The sequence below is a fragment of the Stigmatopora nigra genome, chromosome 11 (genome assembly GCF_051989575.1).
Source record: "Stigmatopora nigra isolate UIUO_SnigA chromosome 11, RoL_Snig_1.1, whole genome shotgun sequence".
Taxonomy (NCBI): Eukaryota; Metazoa; Chordata; class Actinopteri; order Syngnathiformes; family Syngnathidae; genus Stigmatopora; species Stigmatopora nigra.
Window position 1 is genome coordinate 13,786,911 of NC_135518.1, and position 18,409 is coordinate 13,805,319.

General features: G+C 34.8%; 1 protein-coding gene across 1 annotated transcript in view; it reads left to right on the forward strand.

Annotated features, from left to right (window-relative positions):
• The first annotated feature begins 2,742 nt into the window (after positions 1–2,742).
• Positions 2,743–18,409, forward strand: part of LOC144204678 (PTB domain-containing engulfment adapter protein 1-like) — a 28,072-nt gene continuing 12,405 nt past the window's right edge. The window contains exon 1 of the mRNA XM_077728788.1: positions 2,743–2,898. Within this exon, the coding sequence (XP_077584914.1) occupies positions 2,787–2,898 (112 nt within the window). The 5' untranslated portion in view covers positions 2,743–2,786. The remainder of the gene's footprint in view (positions 2,899–18,409) is intronic.

Below are 18,409 nucleotides of genomic sequence, written 5' to 3' on the forward strand. Positions count from 1 at the left end.
GATTCCATCATCACACATCATAAACTGAATGACAGGGAGGAAATCTAATCTGATTTTTATTATGGAGACTTTTTATTACGCCGCCAGCAGATGCCACAAACACATGGAAGCATGGATGGCATTCCTTGAGGAGCCTCTCACTATAATAACTCCTCCATTCCTTTGCTTTCATTTTGAAAATGAAGTCTGATACGCTGATTACTCCTAATGAGACCATCTAGTGGAATCCCGTTGGGAAAAAGAAAATCTCTCTGGCTAAGTGAGCCGCATCTTTCCACGCTAGAGGCCGTATTTAACGTCTGTGAATTTGACCTCATGTATCACTAATATTTTCATGCTGTCTTACTACTTAGAGAAAAATTCCCTATGATATCCCCCGTGGTTACCCTAACCATTTTCTTAGTATTTTTTCTTCAGTTTATTCATTTTGGACTCTTGAGAGAGGAAGCTATTGATAAAATGAATGATTGGATATACATATTTGTACTTAGTTTGTTGTTTTCTTCAGATATATCCTTTTTTTTAGACAGTCATTGCTTTCTATTGCTATTGTCTACATAAAGAAGATGGTCTTGATATGTATTATTATGGAATGCCTGTCTTTATTTGGATTATCACTGAGTTATCGTATTTGGAGAATTAGTTTCATTAGGAAAGGGCAGCTATAGACAGCATGTCTGCATTCCTCTGATAACTAGAATAAAATGGTCAAAGTGCTTTATAAGTCACTAATAGGATGGCCAAGCCTATTGCAGAATTATCTATTTTGATTGGAAGCTTGTTGTAGTAGGTCATCTGTACATATATAATATTGAACTTTTACCATGTGGGTGTTATACCACTGAGAAAACGTCCGGGCGACCAAACATCCGGGCAACCAAACGTCCGGGCGACCAAACATCCGAGTACCCCTTCCCTCTTCACATTTAAGCAATATATCACTCTTTCTTCAGTATTTTTTTTTAAAGATTATCCTATATTTAGGAGTTATAAATATATACTCTATCTTTTTCTCCTGCAGGCATTTGAGAATATGTGTCACTTGAATTTACCAACAGATCAAAAACGACTGTTATTTTGTCTGCCTGTAGAATGACAACATCTGACACACATGCCATGTACTTACTTCCTTTCTTCCGTTGAAAAACAGAAGTGAAAAGTCTATAAAAAAGATGTTTTGCCACAAAAATCCATGCAACAACTATAACTGTGTCTTCCCCAGCAAGAAGCACTTTGACAGAAAATCGAGAAACCCTGCTGGCACATTGTGGAAGAGACAAATTCTTCTTACCTTGATGCCTTTATTTATTTATTAGTTAGTACTTTTACATCCAGAGAGGCTATTAGTATCCTGCCACTTCACATTGCTTTTATCCCGATGCTTTAAGTCAAAGAACACGGCTTGGATTTACATTTTTTAGCGACTGCGGGGTTGCAGAAAATCCCATTTATATTCAAAAGTAGCATAATCGTCCACAAAGGCGGAAGCCAAATATAAACGTCTCTTTAGTTTTGGACCTGCTTTTAAGATCATCATTGTGCGGCATAGAAGAAAAGCCCTGTTGTGGTGGTTGAACCTCGCAATCTTTGTATAAGGTACTACAGTAGCAAGCTGCATTCCCACGGCCGCCATCTCATAATGCCACTGCACGCATTTTAAATCCAATTACAGCAGCGGCACATCACAAGCCTTCTGAATTCACAAACACCTGCGAATACAGTTCAAACGTAAGGCTAGTTTCATGCTGGGTAGAATTGGAATATGCATCAAAATGTCTTCCAGTTAGTCTCCTTTTCCAGAATGCCTGAAGATACTTTTTGCCAAGTTTTTGGTATGAAACATGTCTTGGTTTATTTTTACATGGTTAAAATTTGGGGGCCAATATCGCAAAATACAACATTTTTCTTGCTCTTATTTTAATCAAATAAGTCTCTAACAATGGTACCTCTATGTGAACCTCTATTCTGGAAGATAATTTGGAATATTTATGTGGAATAACATTTTATTTGACAAAAATCAGTTTGATTCACTACTAGTGATTTTTTTAGGTCAATTTTATTTTTTATTGGTTATCTGCATTGATGATACAGATTACTATTGGGTACAGATTAGAGCACAATAATCTGCAGGCAAACCTCAATGTGAAAATGTTCTGGAAAAAATCTGTAATAATGATGTGGAAGATCATTTGATTCGACAAAATTCAGTTTAATTCACAACTAGTGAATAATATTTGTCATTGGTAATCTGCATTGATGATACAAATTACTATTGTGTACAGATTAGAGCACAATAATCTGCAGGCAAACCTCAATGTGAAAATATTCTGGAAAAAATCTGTAATATTGATGTGGATGAACATTTGATTTGACAAAATTCAGTTTGATTCACAACTAGTGAATTATATTTGTCATTGGTAATATGCATTGATGATACAGATTACTATTGGAAGCAGATTAGAGCTCAATACTAATCTGCAGGTAGGGTTGGTTTACTGGTGTATATCCTCAAATTTCCACAGATTACTAAACCATGCCCACAGCATACTGACTCTAACCCAGAAATGAGTAAATGTTATACTCGGATTACCAATTAAAATCTTTTTTTCTTCTATTTTATCTTTTGTTTTCGAGCTCATTTGTAGCCCCATCCACCGTGGCGTGTTACCCTATGGGGGGCTGAGCTCTTGGTGTCGTCATAATCCTCAAACGGGGGAGGATGGAGATGGAGGAGGAGGAGGAGAAAGAGGAGGAGAGTGAGTAGTGACACTGACACTGTTGGTTGGATGTGTCCGGCGATCAGGGGCGGGTGGGAGACACCGGACCGGACCGGACCGGAGAGCCTCGCTGGGTGTATTTTTTCCCCCAACAAGGATTATACGGACTCGAGAGTGGAACGTAAGTAAAGATCTTAGTTTAGATCGCGTATGTCTCTCGAATGTCGTCGCTGGTTGAATGCGGGGAGAAAAAAAGTTGCAAGTTGGCATTGTTGTCGTCGCTGCAGACTCGGTTTTTCTCGGTTTTGTGCATGGTTCTATGATACGGAGCGACCGAATGGGTCAAGCGGGGAATGGCTTCGTGGAACGGGGACAAAGTTTGTTGCGCAAGTGGGGAGCGTCAGTTGGGGGTTTTGCTTTTAAATGAGACTTTTTTAAAATTGTGGTTTAGTGTGGTAGTGTTGATATAATGTTTTGATCCGATTGTGGTTTAGTTGAGGATTTGGGTGGTAATCAAAACGCATATAAGGGGGGAATTGTTAAGTATTATGAGAGGTTATTGTCATTAGGGTCATTGTGGTTTGTTTTTAATGGCTGATTGCCAATGAGGCTGAAATGAATCACTAGGCTCTCCCTGGATTGTAATAATATCTTAGATTAAGCTATTTAGACATTTTTTTTTAGTATTTATCTTAACAGGGTGTGATTGTTATATTTTTATATGACTTATTTTGGTTTTATAAAGCACATTTTGTGGAGTAGAACCATTAATTTTGTCATACACAGCTGGGTATGATGACAATTAGGCTTTTAATGAGTCAATGATGATGATGTTTTATTAAAAATTGGTTCATATTTACCTACATGATTCAGATCCTTGATTTAGATCTATGGTGGACCTCCTATGGTGCATGATTTCTGTCTGCACTACTTTCAAAATAGTGCATGTTAAGTTCAATTATTCATTATTATTATTGTTATTTATAGAAATGTTTGGTTTTTCTGACATGAGACCAGTCTATTGTCCTTCAAAATTGAATGATGGTATCCGAAATAAATTCCGAATGAAAACTGTTCATCTTGCAGAGCTGTTGACGATTTATAATGCAGTGGCACGCTCAGAATGGATGCTGCTATCAATCTTTGCACATTTCTAGGAGGTATTCCTCATGCTTATTTGCAGGCTACTTTGTCAAATACTTGCTGAAAAATACAGTTACCTCATTTCGATTGAATTCCTCTTGTAAACATTTTCTCTGTGTTTTGTTTTGTGCCACAAATTTCTCTACAATAGCTTCAAAAACACAAAAAAACAGCTCACATAATGAAGGTAAAACACCAGGTAAACACCATTAATCTACTTTAAAACTATACTACAGGTATTCATTTATTATTCATTACATCCGACAGGAAGATAAACATTTTTAAGAAAATTCCATGCCATATTAAACAAAACTTTTGTATTTATGGACAAAAAATGTTGTTTTTGTGGTCTCAATGGGCTAGAAGACATTTATACTAGTATATGTTGAAGTACTGAAATAATGTAGTATGATTAAAAGCTCAATGTATAATTTTTATGGTAAAACATGCATTTTCCATCCTAACTTTCCATAAAGGCTTTGTTGCATAAATTTTAAAGCTTCAATCTTCCATCTTAAGCGTTTTAATGTCAGATACGCCCTAAAAAACATGAAAGAGCATTTGATTCACCACAAGAAAATTAAAACGGCAAGATTAGAAGCTAGCTGATGATGGGATGTCGCTCTAATCGCGATTCACGTCCTAATAATTAAACGCCCACCCGTGTCTGGCCTTAGTCAAGATAAAAAAAAAAATACTTATGAGCTGTCGGGTTAATGTTTTAACTTGTCATCGGGATTAGGTTGGGTTGTGCAATCGATTGTGGAGGGCGGGGTTTATGTTGGCTTTTGTGGGAAAAGTGGGTTATTAAAAAAATATAAACAAAAACAGGAGATTTGTCAGTGTTCGTACATTGATGATATTGTAGGAGTTATTCTGTAATACTATTATAGGACTGTTTACTGGAAGATAGGACTGACCTTTACCCTAAAATGCAGACCTGGAAGGACATTTACGAAATTGCTGATGCAGAGTGATGGCTATCCAACAATCTACGTGATTTTTTGCATGTTTTTGTAAACCGTGACACTCTTTTTGCTTGATTATGGAATTGTTTTGTCTTAAGTCTTAAATTTTCTCCAAAATAGACAGTGCGCCTTATAACACAGTGTGCCTTATAACACAGTGCGCCTTATGTATGGATAACGTTTTTAAATATGTCATTCATTGAAGGTGCGCCTTATAATCCGGTGCGCCTTATAGTCGTGAAAATACAGTAATTGTTTTGATTTGTGGCCTTGTCCCCGTTGTATTGTTTTATATTACTATTAAGATAACTAAAAATGAACCTAACATTTTGGAGCTTTGCATGATTAATGGATATTCTGATGAGATTTTGGGTCCATTGATTGCTTTTTGTGTTTGTTTAACAAAGCCCTTGATTGAATTTACCTGGTTTTTGTAGTCTGCTGACTTCATTTCAAGCCAAATACACTAAAATAGAAACCACGTAACAATGTCCTTTTGTGTGGTTTTCCTGCTCAAAAGGTTTCCGAAAGCTTTGAAATGTAATGCAGGAAAATCTTCCATAACTAATGGCTTCAAGGTAAAGATTTTTTATACCAATGACAGTACACTAAAGTACGTTCTCCATCTTTAAATGAAGCCGACGTTGTACTGACACTACAGAAGCGAACCAGACGTCACAGATTGGTTTTGAACTGACATCTTTTACAAGATCTTTTCAAAGGAAATCATTTTTTCAACCTTGTCCAACATATTCCTCATTCATTTATTCAAAGAGTCTCATTGTGAATGCTAACAGAGCATTTTTCATAGCTTTTGGACTTTATTAGACATTCAATAGAGCTGATTTTGCTTCCCTAACACTAAAACTGCGTTATTATCCTTGAAAAAAACCGACAAAGTATTGTAACATAAGACATATCAATATAACAGAACATAACATAATAAAGTCTATTTGGATTCCCAGCAATTTAATTCTACAGATCTAGTTTCATGGTCCAATATTCAACATAAAATAGTATATAGGCGGACAGTATATAGAATCCTAATACACAATGGCTGCCAAGACCTTTTCATCTCTCCACAAATACATTTTTATATTTTCCGCTGACCTTTTCAAAATGGCTTCACATGTTTCCCGAACACGGTGATCATCAACAAGCTGCCTCCCAGGCTTCTTTCAGCCGCCATTTCCGACCCGATTGTGGTCAATTCATCTGTCATGGTTGCCCCTGCAGTCTCATGGGGGGGAACAGACAATGATGGATGCTAATCACTTTGCCTGAGAGAACATCTAGAACCAGTTTTTTTGGTTTTCTGACATAGAAATGGTTGTTTGGCATCAGTAGAAATGTAGTGTTATTCACTCATTGACTTCAATTGGAAAAAATAATGGCAAAAAAACTAGAATGGCATTTTTTTTCATTAAAAAATGTTGCTTTTTGGTGGTTGCTAATTTAACCCAATTTGTTTTCTTTTTAATTTATTATTTTATTTATTTGCTCATCAAGTCTTGTATTGGAAAAATATATTTGTGAGCCTTTAAAATTCCTTAAAATATTTGTGATTGTCAAATACTGGACAATCATTTTTTATAATTGATAAATCTACCAATTATTTTTAATGAATATACACAGAAAAACATCATACTTCCTTAAATATCATAAAAATGGTCTCTTAGTCTTTTTTAAGAAGTACTTAAAAATAAACATGATTTGATTTCAATCCGGATTCAGTTCTTTAACATTAAAAAATCTTTTCAAACAATTTTGGTCCTCCAAAAATGTCTAAAAAACACTTATTATTAATACGAATATTCCCCCAAATCTCCCTATACCACATTTAATGGCATCCCAATTTTATACCCCATCGCTTATTCTAAACTATTTTTAAATCTACAATTGATGTTCCCAACAAAGTAAGAAGTATACAATTAAGTACAACCCAAACCATAATGTCTTCCTAAATTGCCTTTGAGTGCTTTTAGTAGTTCTGCTTTCTCCCCAAAGCTACTTTTTCACCATAAAATAAACACACTTGAGGCTTATTATTAAACAACTCAATCAGTTTTTGAGTCTGTCTTGGCTCTAGCCACAGGTATTCAGTCGCCGCCATGGTTAGCCTCAACTCACCGTAGAAGTGAAAGTATTGTGACCCCTGTATCGAACCACTTCATCAAAATGAGCCTGAGGGAGTCTCAAAATGTGTTTCGCTTGCTTAGCTACTCACAAGGCTATTTTTTTTATGTCACAAGTGTGACAGAGAAGCATAGTCCTTCACCGAGATTGTTTTGGCCGGCATCCCGCACCTGAATTGGACTGTAAATCCTCTACGGCACAGGTGTCCAAGTGGCGGCCCGAGGGCCAAATCTGGCCCACCACATCTCTTTGTGCGGCCCGGGAAAGTAAATCATGAGTGCTAACTTTCTGTTTTAGGATGAAATTAGAATGAAGAGTATAGATGTATATTAAATTTCCTGATTTTGCCCCTTTTAAATCAATAATTGTCATTTTTTAATCAATTTTCTGTGTTTTTAGTTCAAAAATCATTTTGTAAAAGTCTAAAAATATATTTTAAAAAAGCTAAAATATTTATTAAAAAATCTAAATATTATATCTACATAATATTTAGTGGACGTTAAAGCGGCCCGCCAACCAACCCAAGTCACGACTTTTGGTTTTAGGATCAAATTAAAATAATGATTATAGATGTATATTAAATTTCCTGATTTTCCTCCTTTTTAAATCAATAATTGTCCTTTTTTAATCAATTTTCTGTGTTTTTAGTTCAAAAATCATTTTGTAAAATCTAAAAATATTATTAAAAAAGCTAAAATAAACATTGTTTTGATATCTATTAAAATCTGAATATTCAGGGCTTTTAATCCAGTTCTTTTAATCCAATTATAAAAAAAAAATCAAAATATTATATCTAAAATGATCCCACCCACATGAAATCAAGTTGACATTAATGCAGCTTGCGAACCAACCCGAGTCTGACACCCTTGGCTTAGAATTATCGTTATCATAGTCATTTGTGATGAAGGTTCAAATGTCAACTCAAATTTCAATGTCAGATAACAACAGGTATAGTAGTAGTAGTCGACCTGGTACTGATTGAGGCCTGTGTTCATCCATCAATGCCATCTTCCACGGCTTCTTTGAGACTCATTAAGTCAAAGAGGTGCTATCTCTTAGACGGTCACGCTCGTCAAGTAAGTCAATAACAATTTTGCAGTGAGTGAACGCAAACAGTGGCCATTGAAGACTGCCGGCAAATGTGCTTTTCAATTAGTCTTCATTTTTAAGACCAACCTGGCAACCATCCAAGCGTCTTTATAAGCTTACTTTTCCACTCGATCAAACAATAATCTTTTCTTTTTTAACGTCCACGTAAAAAGCAGAAAGTCAGCTACTACTACGACCGTTTTTGCGGATAAGCTCCGTCGTGGCCTATTTCCAGAAAATGCCTTTTGGCCAAATAAGCTTAATAATTCTTTTTAATCAACTTTTTCCTCCCCCCTCAGGAAAATTATTGACTTACTTGCAGGCGGCTACTGAAAATACTCATTGCTGATACATGGAATGATTGACAGGAGTGTTATGATTGACATTGACTCAGTAGCCAGCTTTGTTTGGACTCTTGACAAGGGCTTAGAGTCAGAATCTATTTAAAACTCCCTGATTGCTTTAAACTGCTTATTGTTATCCTTTTAACACATTGTATTCTTGACTAGATGTAGGTTTAAGCATTTTTAACAAGGCGAAAAAATAATTTTTGTGCATAAGATGGCTCAAAATGGGGGTAATCCTTTCTTGATGTGTAGTATTTGGTGCTCGGACGTTTGGTCGACGGTCTTTTGCTCGCCGGTCAAATGGTGACAGAGAGTTTACTGTTGAAACCAGCTCTCAAAATTATATTCATGAGAGAGAGTTTAATATCTAAGAGAAAGTGTTTGATATCTAAGTACTGTTTAATATCTAAGTACTGTTTAATATCTAAGTACTGTTTTATATCTAAGTACTGTTTTATATCTCAGTACTGTTTTATATCTCAGTACTCTTTAATATCTAAGTACTCTTTAATATCTAAGTACTGTTTAATATCTAAGTACTGTTTAATATCTAAGTACCGTTTTATATCTCAGTACTCTTTAATATCAAAGTACTCTTTAATATCTAAGTACTGTTTAATGTCTAAGTACTGTTTAATGTCTAAGAACTGTTTAATATCTAAATACTGTTTAATATCTAAGTACTGTTTAATATCTAAGTACTGTTTAATATCTAAATACTGTTTAATATCTAAGTACTGTTTAATATCTAAGTACTGTTTTATATCTCAGTACTCTTTAATATCTCAGTAGTCTTTAATATCTAAGTACTCTTTAATATCTAAGTACTGTTTAATATCTAAGTACTGTTTAATATCTAAGTACTGTTTAATATCTAAGTACATTTGACCGGTGACCAAAAGACCGGCGACCAAACGTCCGGTCACGCTTTTAACACATTGTATTCTTGACTATGTTTAGGTTTACCATTTTTAACAAGGCGCTAAATTAATTTTCGTGCTTAAGATGGCTCAAAATTGGGGTAATGCTTCCTTGACGTTTAGTACTTGTGTACTTTTTTAAAAATCCGATGGCTTTTGGAATTGATCTGGGTTTGACTTTACCCTGTACACGTATATTGAGTCATAGCATGTGTCCCTGATTGAAATCCACCTCAATATGCGCACGGAACTCCGCTCAAGCGAAAGTGTGAAGTGAATGAATATTTCATTTTTATATAAGTGTGAAATAGCATGGCATGGTGTCACCATTGCATGCATTGGTAACACCTAAAAAAAAAGCTTTTCACATAGAAAAAAAAACCTCCACCAATGGTCAAGTATCTTAAAATATACAAAATTCTAATTGGAAACCCTAAACTGCATATTAATGATAAACATTACATGGCAGAAATGGCTTAAAAAGTACATTCAGTGTACTTTCAACAGAAAATGTCATGCTGACCTAGTAAAGTGTCATTCAAAAATAATGAACATTTTTCAGCAAAAATTGTGAGATGGCTCAATTCAGTCTGTCCTAGTTTTTATATTCTACACAGTAGAAATCTACAATACATGTCCTAGCAATTGGAATTTTCGACATTAAAACATGTTTTTACTTCCTCATACAGCATATACTATATACTAAGTCCATACTTGAAGCTGTGCAGCTATAGCACCCCCAACAGTCCAGTATTCCCTATAGAATAGTGAGCTCTTCTTTTCACTCAAAACATCCTTTTGTATAACCACATGAAGGTCAAATTTGTAATTACAACGAAGCCATTTTGACAACATGTCCAAAACAGACAACATTGCTGTCTCTATGTGTTTATTGAAGTAAAGCCATTCACTATTCAATCATTTTCCCTTCTGTTTGGTCGCGGGGGGCGCTGGAGCTGATCCCAGCTTACTTTAGCAAGTGGGCAGGTTTAATTTTGGTGGTTAAATATACGGTAAACTTAGTATTTTTATCCGTCAAGCTGCAAATGTCCTGATAGAAGCTTAGCGACGGTATGTGACGTGCTGCCAATGGTCGATAAGAAATAGAACGTACAGACCAAACTGTGCCGGCGGCTAAACAACCGATAGAAATGAACAGACAGGAATTCAAAACTAAATCTCTACTAGTACAGACCCTGGAGGAATTTCAAATCCCTGCTATATCTATAACCAGTATTACAAAAAAATGGACACTTTAAAATGACCGCAAGTTTTTTTGCTTGAAACGACAAGAGTTTTATGGAAGGTTTTCTGGTACACTAAATTAAATGGTGCTGATGCTAAGACTGCATTTTTTTGCAGTTTAAATAAGAGCAAGGCTTTTCACTATAATGAAGAAAGTTAATCCCTGCAAAACAATATAATGCTTAGGATAGGAGTTTAATATTTATGAGTTGTCAGTACTGTAATATTTCAACATGGCGGGTTTGGAGTGTTCAATTATCATAATGTTTATGGTTTTGGGAGGTGAAAAACATGCTTTTAATCTCGAATTTATAGTTGTAATCATTTTTTTCAGATTTACTGTCAATATTTTCTGTAGAAAAATTAAATTTAGGGTTCAAAACATCTTTTTTTCAAATTTTAGTCTTGAAAAAAAATGGGTCGTCTTATATTCGGGTCAATTTGGTTTGATTTGAACCAATTTAAATCATTTCTAGAGTCGTTAAGCATCAATCAATCACGACTAAATCAAATTTTAGTCGTCTATTATACATTAACACCTTCATAGTATATAATTTTATAGGCTATAAAGGTCAAAATCATCAAAATACTTGACATTCTCAAACTAGCAACGATACTAGATGATATAAAAACAAAAAAAAAGTCATTTCAACTCAAGAAGGACTCAAGAACAACTTGAAATTTTTTTTTCAGCCTCTTTGTCATGTGCTAAGATGAACAATTTAATTAAAAATCCCCAGGAGTGCAAGATGATTCACTCATTAAATAAGTACACGGTGACGAGCCGTTTGGGCTCGCTGTTTCATAATCAAAGTGGCTGTTAATTAATCCGCTAGAAAGGTACTACAAAAAAAAGGGTGCGCGGCATTTTTTTATATGTTGTCATAAACCTTGCCCACGCAAAGAAGTATAAATGCTTCCCTGCTTTGAGACTCGGGGATTTGTTGACTGATAAAAAAAAAGCATATTCCTCCAAGTATGAAGTGCCACCTGACCCAGTTAATGCGCTGATAATTCCATGATATTCTCTGTCATGTGGAGTGGAAGTCTCGCTTGGAAGGAATTTTTCAGGGGAGACGGATTTGTGTTTGCAGAATTTTTAGATGTATTAATTTTTCAGTTGTAATTTTCTTTAGCAATTTGATAAGTAGTGTACCGTATTTTCATGACTATAAGGCACACTTAAAAGTCTTAAATTTTCTCCAAAATAGACAGTGCGCCTTATAATCCAGTGCGCCTTATATATGAAAAAAAACCAGAAAACCAAAAACGAAAAACCACCACTGTCGGATATTAAAAAAAACACAAACGCCTGAACTGAAACAATACTGTTAAATATGCAGATGCCATCTTAGTTTACAACATCTTCCATCATATAGCTCCTCCCCCACTGCAAGATTGTATACCAAAAAAAATCCAAAACATCAACAGGGCCACATGTGGCTCCTGAGCCATATGCACTCATCAAAAGAGCCACATATGACTCCCGAGGCATATGCACTCATCAAAAGAGCCATATGCACTATTCAAAAGAGTCACACATGGCTCCTGAGCCATATACACCCATCAAAAGAGCCACATATGGCTCCCAAGCCTTTGGGCTACAGTGAATCCAGTCTTTCAATTTATATCTTACTAAAAGACCGGTAAGAGCCCGCCTTTGGCCATCCAACGGATCCCCCCAAGACAGACATTTCCGACCACGAAACAACTAAATCAATAAATCCGATAAATTCCCCGGTTTGCCGTCACATTTTCAAATTGAACAACGCAGCACTTTTCTTTGGGGCGGCACTGACACTTAAGCCAATTAGATTTCAGATGGAAACCGTAGATCACGCTCACTCTTACTCAAGTCTTTCTCTTATTTTGACGGGGCATTCCATAGTGAAAAAACCTGTTATTATTTGAAAGGTACTTTTTATATAGGCCAAAAAAAAACACTGTTGGCGTTTACTATGTCAACAAAAGCTGAGATACATTCTGAATGCCTCTTAAATGGAATGAATGCCTTGTATATTTTCATATTGTAATGTAACAATGTATTTTAAAACATAGATTGTCTCCTGTGTTGGGAAGGGCGAATTCAATACAACCTTGACTTTTAAGGTGATTTATTTTGGCTGGTATTCTGCGGTGAGAGTGTTGCTGTTTGACCGCTGATGAGGAGATCTTTTTACATCCACTAGAATCCTGCTGCTAAGAGACTGCAGTTGTGTAACAGTTGTATTAAAAAAAATATATATATATATGTATATAGATGAAAATTACATTAGCCATGAAGCGCAAAACCGACCCAAAAAATGTTTTTCTAGTCCAGGGTTGGGCAAACTTTTGGGCCCGGGGGGTCCACATTGACTTTAAAAATTTGACAGATGGGTGGGGTCAGCACAAGATACGATACATATAAAAAAGTGCATTCGTTAACAGTACATATGAAACATAAACAGAAAAAAAGACTAATGTATTAACATACTCATCATTAAAGTAAAAAGTATAAAGTACAAAGTAAAATAAGTAAAGGAATGCATTAAAAAATATGTAAATGTCATTTATATGGGCGGGGTCAGCACAACATACGATACAAATAAAAAAGTGCATCTGTTAACAGTTCATATGAAACATAAAGAGAAAAAAAGGACTCAAGTATTAACATACTCATCATTAAAGTCAGAAGTATAAAGTACAAAGTCAAGTAAGTAAAGGAATGCATTAAGAAATATTAAAATGTCATTTAAAAAAAAGATAAAAAACAAATAAGAGTGCTCACAGCTACTGCCACTGGCTTCCACCTGATCTTATTCCTCTTACAATTTCATTTTGGGATGTATTCCCCTTATTCAAACACAGCAAGTACTTTAAAATTGCACAAAAATGCACTAAAAAAATTGACTCTAGTTCAGGTCTTACCAGAAAATGGGCAAAATGTTGGAATATTTGTGGTTGAATTTGCAGGATAATCACATTTTTAACATAATCTCAAAATTGCCATTCATTGTTTCCCCTTATTCAATAAGACAGGTATTTTTGAGGCGTTTGCCATATCCTTACCGCAAAACACCTGTGCATACACGCTTAAAATATGAATAAAAACATGACATTGAAGAAAAGCCCAAAAAGAAAACACGTGTTTCCTGTGCACAAAAAAAAAAGCCGGCATGCTTGGACTGCCAGCTTTTTAAATGCTCTCTCATGCAGAAAACAATGTGTGGCGTGCCAAGAAAAACAAGCCACGCCCCAAAAGGCGAGCTCTGACGGCTGCCTCTGGACGCAGAAAATATGGATTTAAATTGCATGGCGTGTGTGACCTTTGTCAAATAGTTGACAAGTGTGCTCGACTTAGTTTTTTTGATGAGAGGGCTGAAATACACCATAAGTGGCTTTTTTATAAGTGAGAAAAAATACATATTCCAATATTATACACCACACTATCAAAGTAAATATGATAAAATAAGTGGTTTTCTTTATAATGATGATAATCAACGTCTTATTGACATAGATGAGCAGAGATTGCATGAAAACTTTAAAATTGAAGTTTTTGTTTGTCACAGAATAGCCACAATTAAAATATTAGGACTTTTATTATATTAGAAATGTATGCAATATTGTTTTGAGTATCACAATACTAATAATTAGTCTGATGTTGACATGTTATTTTTATTACTCAAAGAAATCTGTTATTATTTTTATTTTAGGATTAAACTTAATTTTGATTCCAATATATTAAACTTTTAACTTATCATATTTTACACATTAAAAATGCTATTTTTTAATGAAAGTAGGTAGTTTTTATGTAGTTCACTCTATTTTGTCTATGTTATTTAGTCTTTATATACACTTTTATTCCATTTAAATTCCATGAAGTTTTTTGTTTATGTTTGAGATTTGTTTGGGAGTACATAACATATTGCTCATGAGCCACATATGGCTCTTTTGATGGCTTCATATGGCTCTCAGTGCTTGCAAAATTCAATTCAATCTCTTTGATAACCATTCAGCTTCACAATGTTATTAAAATAATTCAAATACTTTTTTTCTGCTTTAAAAGAGTTGAAATGACAAAAAAATTACAGATTTCCATGTCTTTATACCTTTAAATTTTCGGTATATTGCACTCAAGGATTAACATATAAAAATATTTATTGTTTATGGCTCTCTTTGTCATAACGGTATCCGACTCTTGGTTTAATGGGATGTTTTTTAATGTTTTTATGGTAAACAGACTTTTTTGGTCTTGGATTTTTAATATTTTAATGTACAATGCTGTTTTCTAAAGATAGGGTGCTCAATACTTTGATTCTGAGCGACCAATCAATCACTAAGGCACTATTTATAGACCACATGACAATAAAATTTCATCCAATGATTGGATTTTTTAGTAAAATATTCTATAAAACATTTTTTAGCTTCCTTTTGACATAAAATGCGATGATGAACGACTCTCTCGGAAGGTCAAATGTCGACCTTTTGGCACGCCGGCGTTTTATAGGTCACGTCTGGCAACTCCACAAAACATTCCTGGCAAAAAAGCGGTTCTTTCGCACATGCGGAACTCCAAAAGAATTCTGGACAAACAGTGGGCGGAGGGAAACGGAAGGTGAAGTATCATATGTCTGGCCAAACTTTTTCTTGTTGAGTTTGCAAAGCTCATCATCTCTCCGCACTGCAGTCGCCTTTTTTTTTTCTTCAGCAGCATCTGGCCAGCAGCTGACAAGCATTTAAGAGCCCTTTTTCCTCTCCGTTTTGCTCCTTTTTTTCCAAGGCACGTAAGTTAAGTTATTTATCCTCGTTGTCGTCGTTGTTTTTTGCCTAAAAATGCTTGACGTGGAAGAGTGAGGGCGCTATGTTTTCTGAAGGGGAAATTACAATAGAAGGTTTTTGACTTAGCCTGTAGGGTTTTGTAACGTTTCGTAGCGAGAGGGAGTTCAAGAGAAAAGAAAACAAAAGAATCTTTGTCGCATTTTTTGCAGTTTAAATGATGTCGGTGCTCAGTGGGGATGTTTTGGTGGCTAGTTTTGGGTCATTTTTAGTGTTTTTTATTGTTATTTTTTTTAAAAAGGCATTTTAAGGCATGGTTTTTTAGTAATCATGCTGAAAGATGAGTTTAGTGAGTGAAAGTGGGCGTTTTTTGTGTTTTTTTTTCCTCATAACATTCTTCCTCAAGCTAAATTCCAAATGTTTGAGTCATGGGGGTTGTATTGTGGGGGTTTGTTTTTGTTTTATTTTATTTTGTGGAGGTTTTGTAGTGAAATGAATGTGTAAGTTTCATTCATAAATGTGTATTCATTAGTTTTTGGGTCAAAAAAGATTTTTTTCCCAATAATTTAGTTGTAAAATCATGAAAATTTAACAAATTTTTACCTGTAAATGATAGAAAAGTTGCCAGTACCAAAAGTAAGTATTTTCTGGAATAAGAAATTTACTTGTGGAAAGTTATGATCTGATTAATTAGTCATGATGTATACTTCAATATTCTACGGAATTAAATTATTTTAAACTGTAGTTAGTAGTATAGTAAGATAATGTTAATGAAAACTACCATTGGAATAGTTAACTAACAATTTATTTTGTATGTGCAATGTACTGATATGCAGTATTTAGTGTATATACTGTATTTTATTATAATTTTTTGACCGTCAAGCTATCCTTCACATTCAAAAATCATCAATTTTCCATGTAACCATGCGTTTCCATAATTTTCCAACCTTGTGCGATAAAACGAGATTTTTACTGCAACTCTCTAGAAACTTGTCGTAGGGGTGTCATGTCGGAGTGTGTGTGTGTGTTGGTGAACTCGTGTGACGTCTCCCGAGCGGGTGATGGCGACTCACCAGACAGGATGCGGCCATTAAAGCAGGCCAAACATTGCCGCTGCCAATCATAGCAAATGACATCACAGTCAGGTGTGAGTAGCAGCTTCTTGCTTTTTCTATCTTGCCATTTGGACCAATGGCTCAATGTTCTTTAGTTTCCATTGTATTGCAAGTATTGTAAATGCGCCAAAAAATAATTACTGCTGTGTTGGATTGGGTTTTCTTGAATGTTTTGATAGTATTTTATTACCTCTATATGGCCATAGGTATCATTTTTGAGCATTTGTGAATTTTTTTTCCTGATAAAAATGAAAATATTGGCTTGGATAACTTTGTTCATATCATATTTGGGAAATTCTGTTGTCACAGTAGCAAGAGGGTGAGAATACAGACACAGAAAAAGACATTTTAGACATAAATAGATTGGTAATAAGTAAGTTAATAATACATAAGCACATATATACATATACATACATATATAAGCACATATACATACATATATAAGCACATATACATACATATATAAGCACATATACATACATATATAAGCACATATATACATATACATACATATATAAGCACATATATACATATACATGCATATATAAGCACATATATACATATACATGCATATATAAGCACATATATACATATACATTCATATATAAGCACATATCTACATAAACATACCTATATAAGCACATATATACATATAAATACATATATAAGCACATATATACATATACATACATATATAAGCACATATATACATACACATCACTCATTCATTTTCTAAACTGGTTATGCCACCAAGGGTCGCGGGGGGTGCCGTAGCTTATCCCAGGTAACTATCCCAGGGAACCAAGCAGGGTACACCCTGAATTTCTAGCCGGCCAATCACAGGGCCTGAGAAGACAAAGGACAACCAATCACAGCTAGAGTTAGGCAATTTAAAGCTAACTTAGCATATTTTTTTTTACTGTATCAAATACTACAATGTATCTATGTTGGAATAGTTTTGTTTTTGGTTGAACTTATTTATGAAATTCCAGCAATAAGTTACAGTATGTCCAAACCATGTACAACCATTTTCTTCATAATATTCATGTTTCATATACTACCTTATTACTCCGCCTATTACCTTGGTGCTCTAAGAACATATTTCATTTTAACTCGGGTACAATAATTGCTCAGACTGTGAGAAATTGCAAATGCCAGTCAAAGCTTAAGGTCTTCCCATTTCTTCTTCTTTTTTCTTATTTTTAAATTGCAAGGGCAAAAGCTAATTTGTTTGCAATGGTGAGTGCTGAGATTGTCCTTACGCGGCCAGCCTTGCATATTTTCCCCTCACGCCGAAAAGGATATATTGATCGAGGGTACACGCGGTAGCTGACAGCTACCTAATCTCGGGCAGTTGGTCCTTTCAGATGGCGGAACTCGCAGGGTAATTGATGCAAACATCGGAAAGTGTTTGTCGGGAAGACATGCCATGGAGATGGATCTTTTTTATTAGTGGAAGAAATCACTTCCATGTGGAGACTTGGTCTACTTGCACAAAAAACAGATTAGAAAGATCTTTTTATCCCCCCTTGGAACCTGTTGTTATCATATCTTTTCTATTATGGTAAAATAGACAAGAATCATAAATGAACAATAATTCCTTGACAAAAAACAATATTTTATTTTTAACTGAGCACTATCCGTCTAAAAAAGTGACTCGTTTTTAAAATCCATACTTATAAGTCCTTATCTATGTTGACTTAGATACTTATTTATGTTGTCGACTACTTATTATGTTGACTACTTATTATGCGGACTACTTATTATGCGGACTACTTATTATGTTGACTACTTATTATGTGGACTACTTATTATGTGGACTACTTATTATGTTGGCTACTTTTTATGTGGACTACTTATTATGTTGACTACTTATTATGTTGACTACTTATTATGTTGACTACTTATATATTTATGACTTTTTCATTATTTATTAAATATGTATTTGTTTGTTTGTTGTTGTTATTCGCA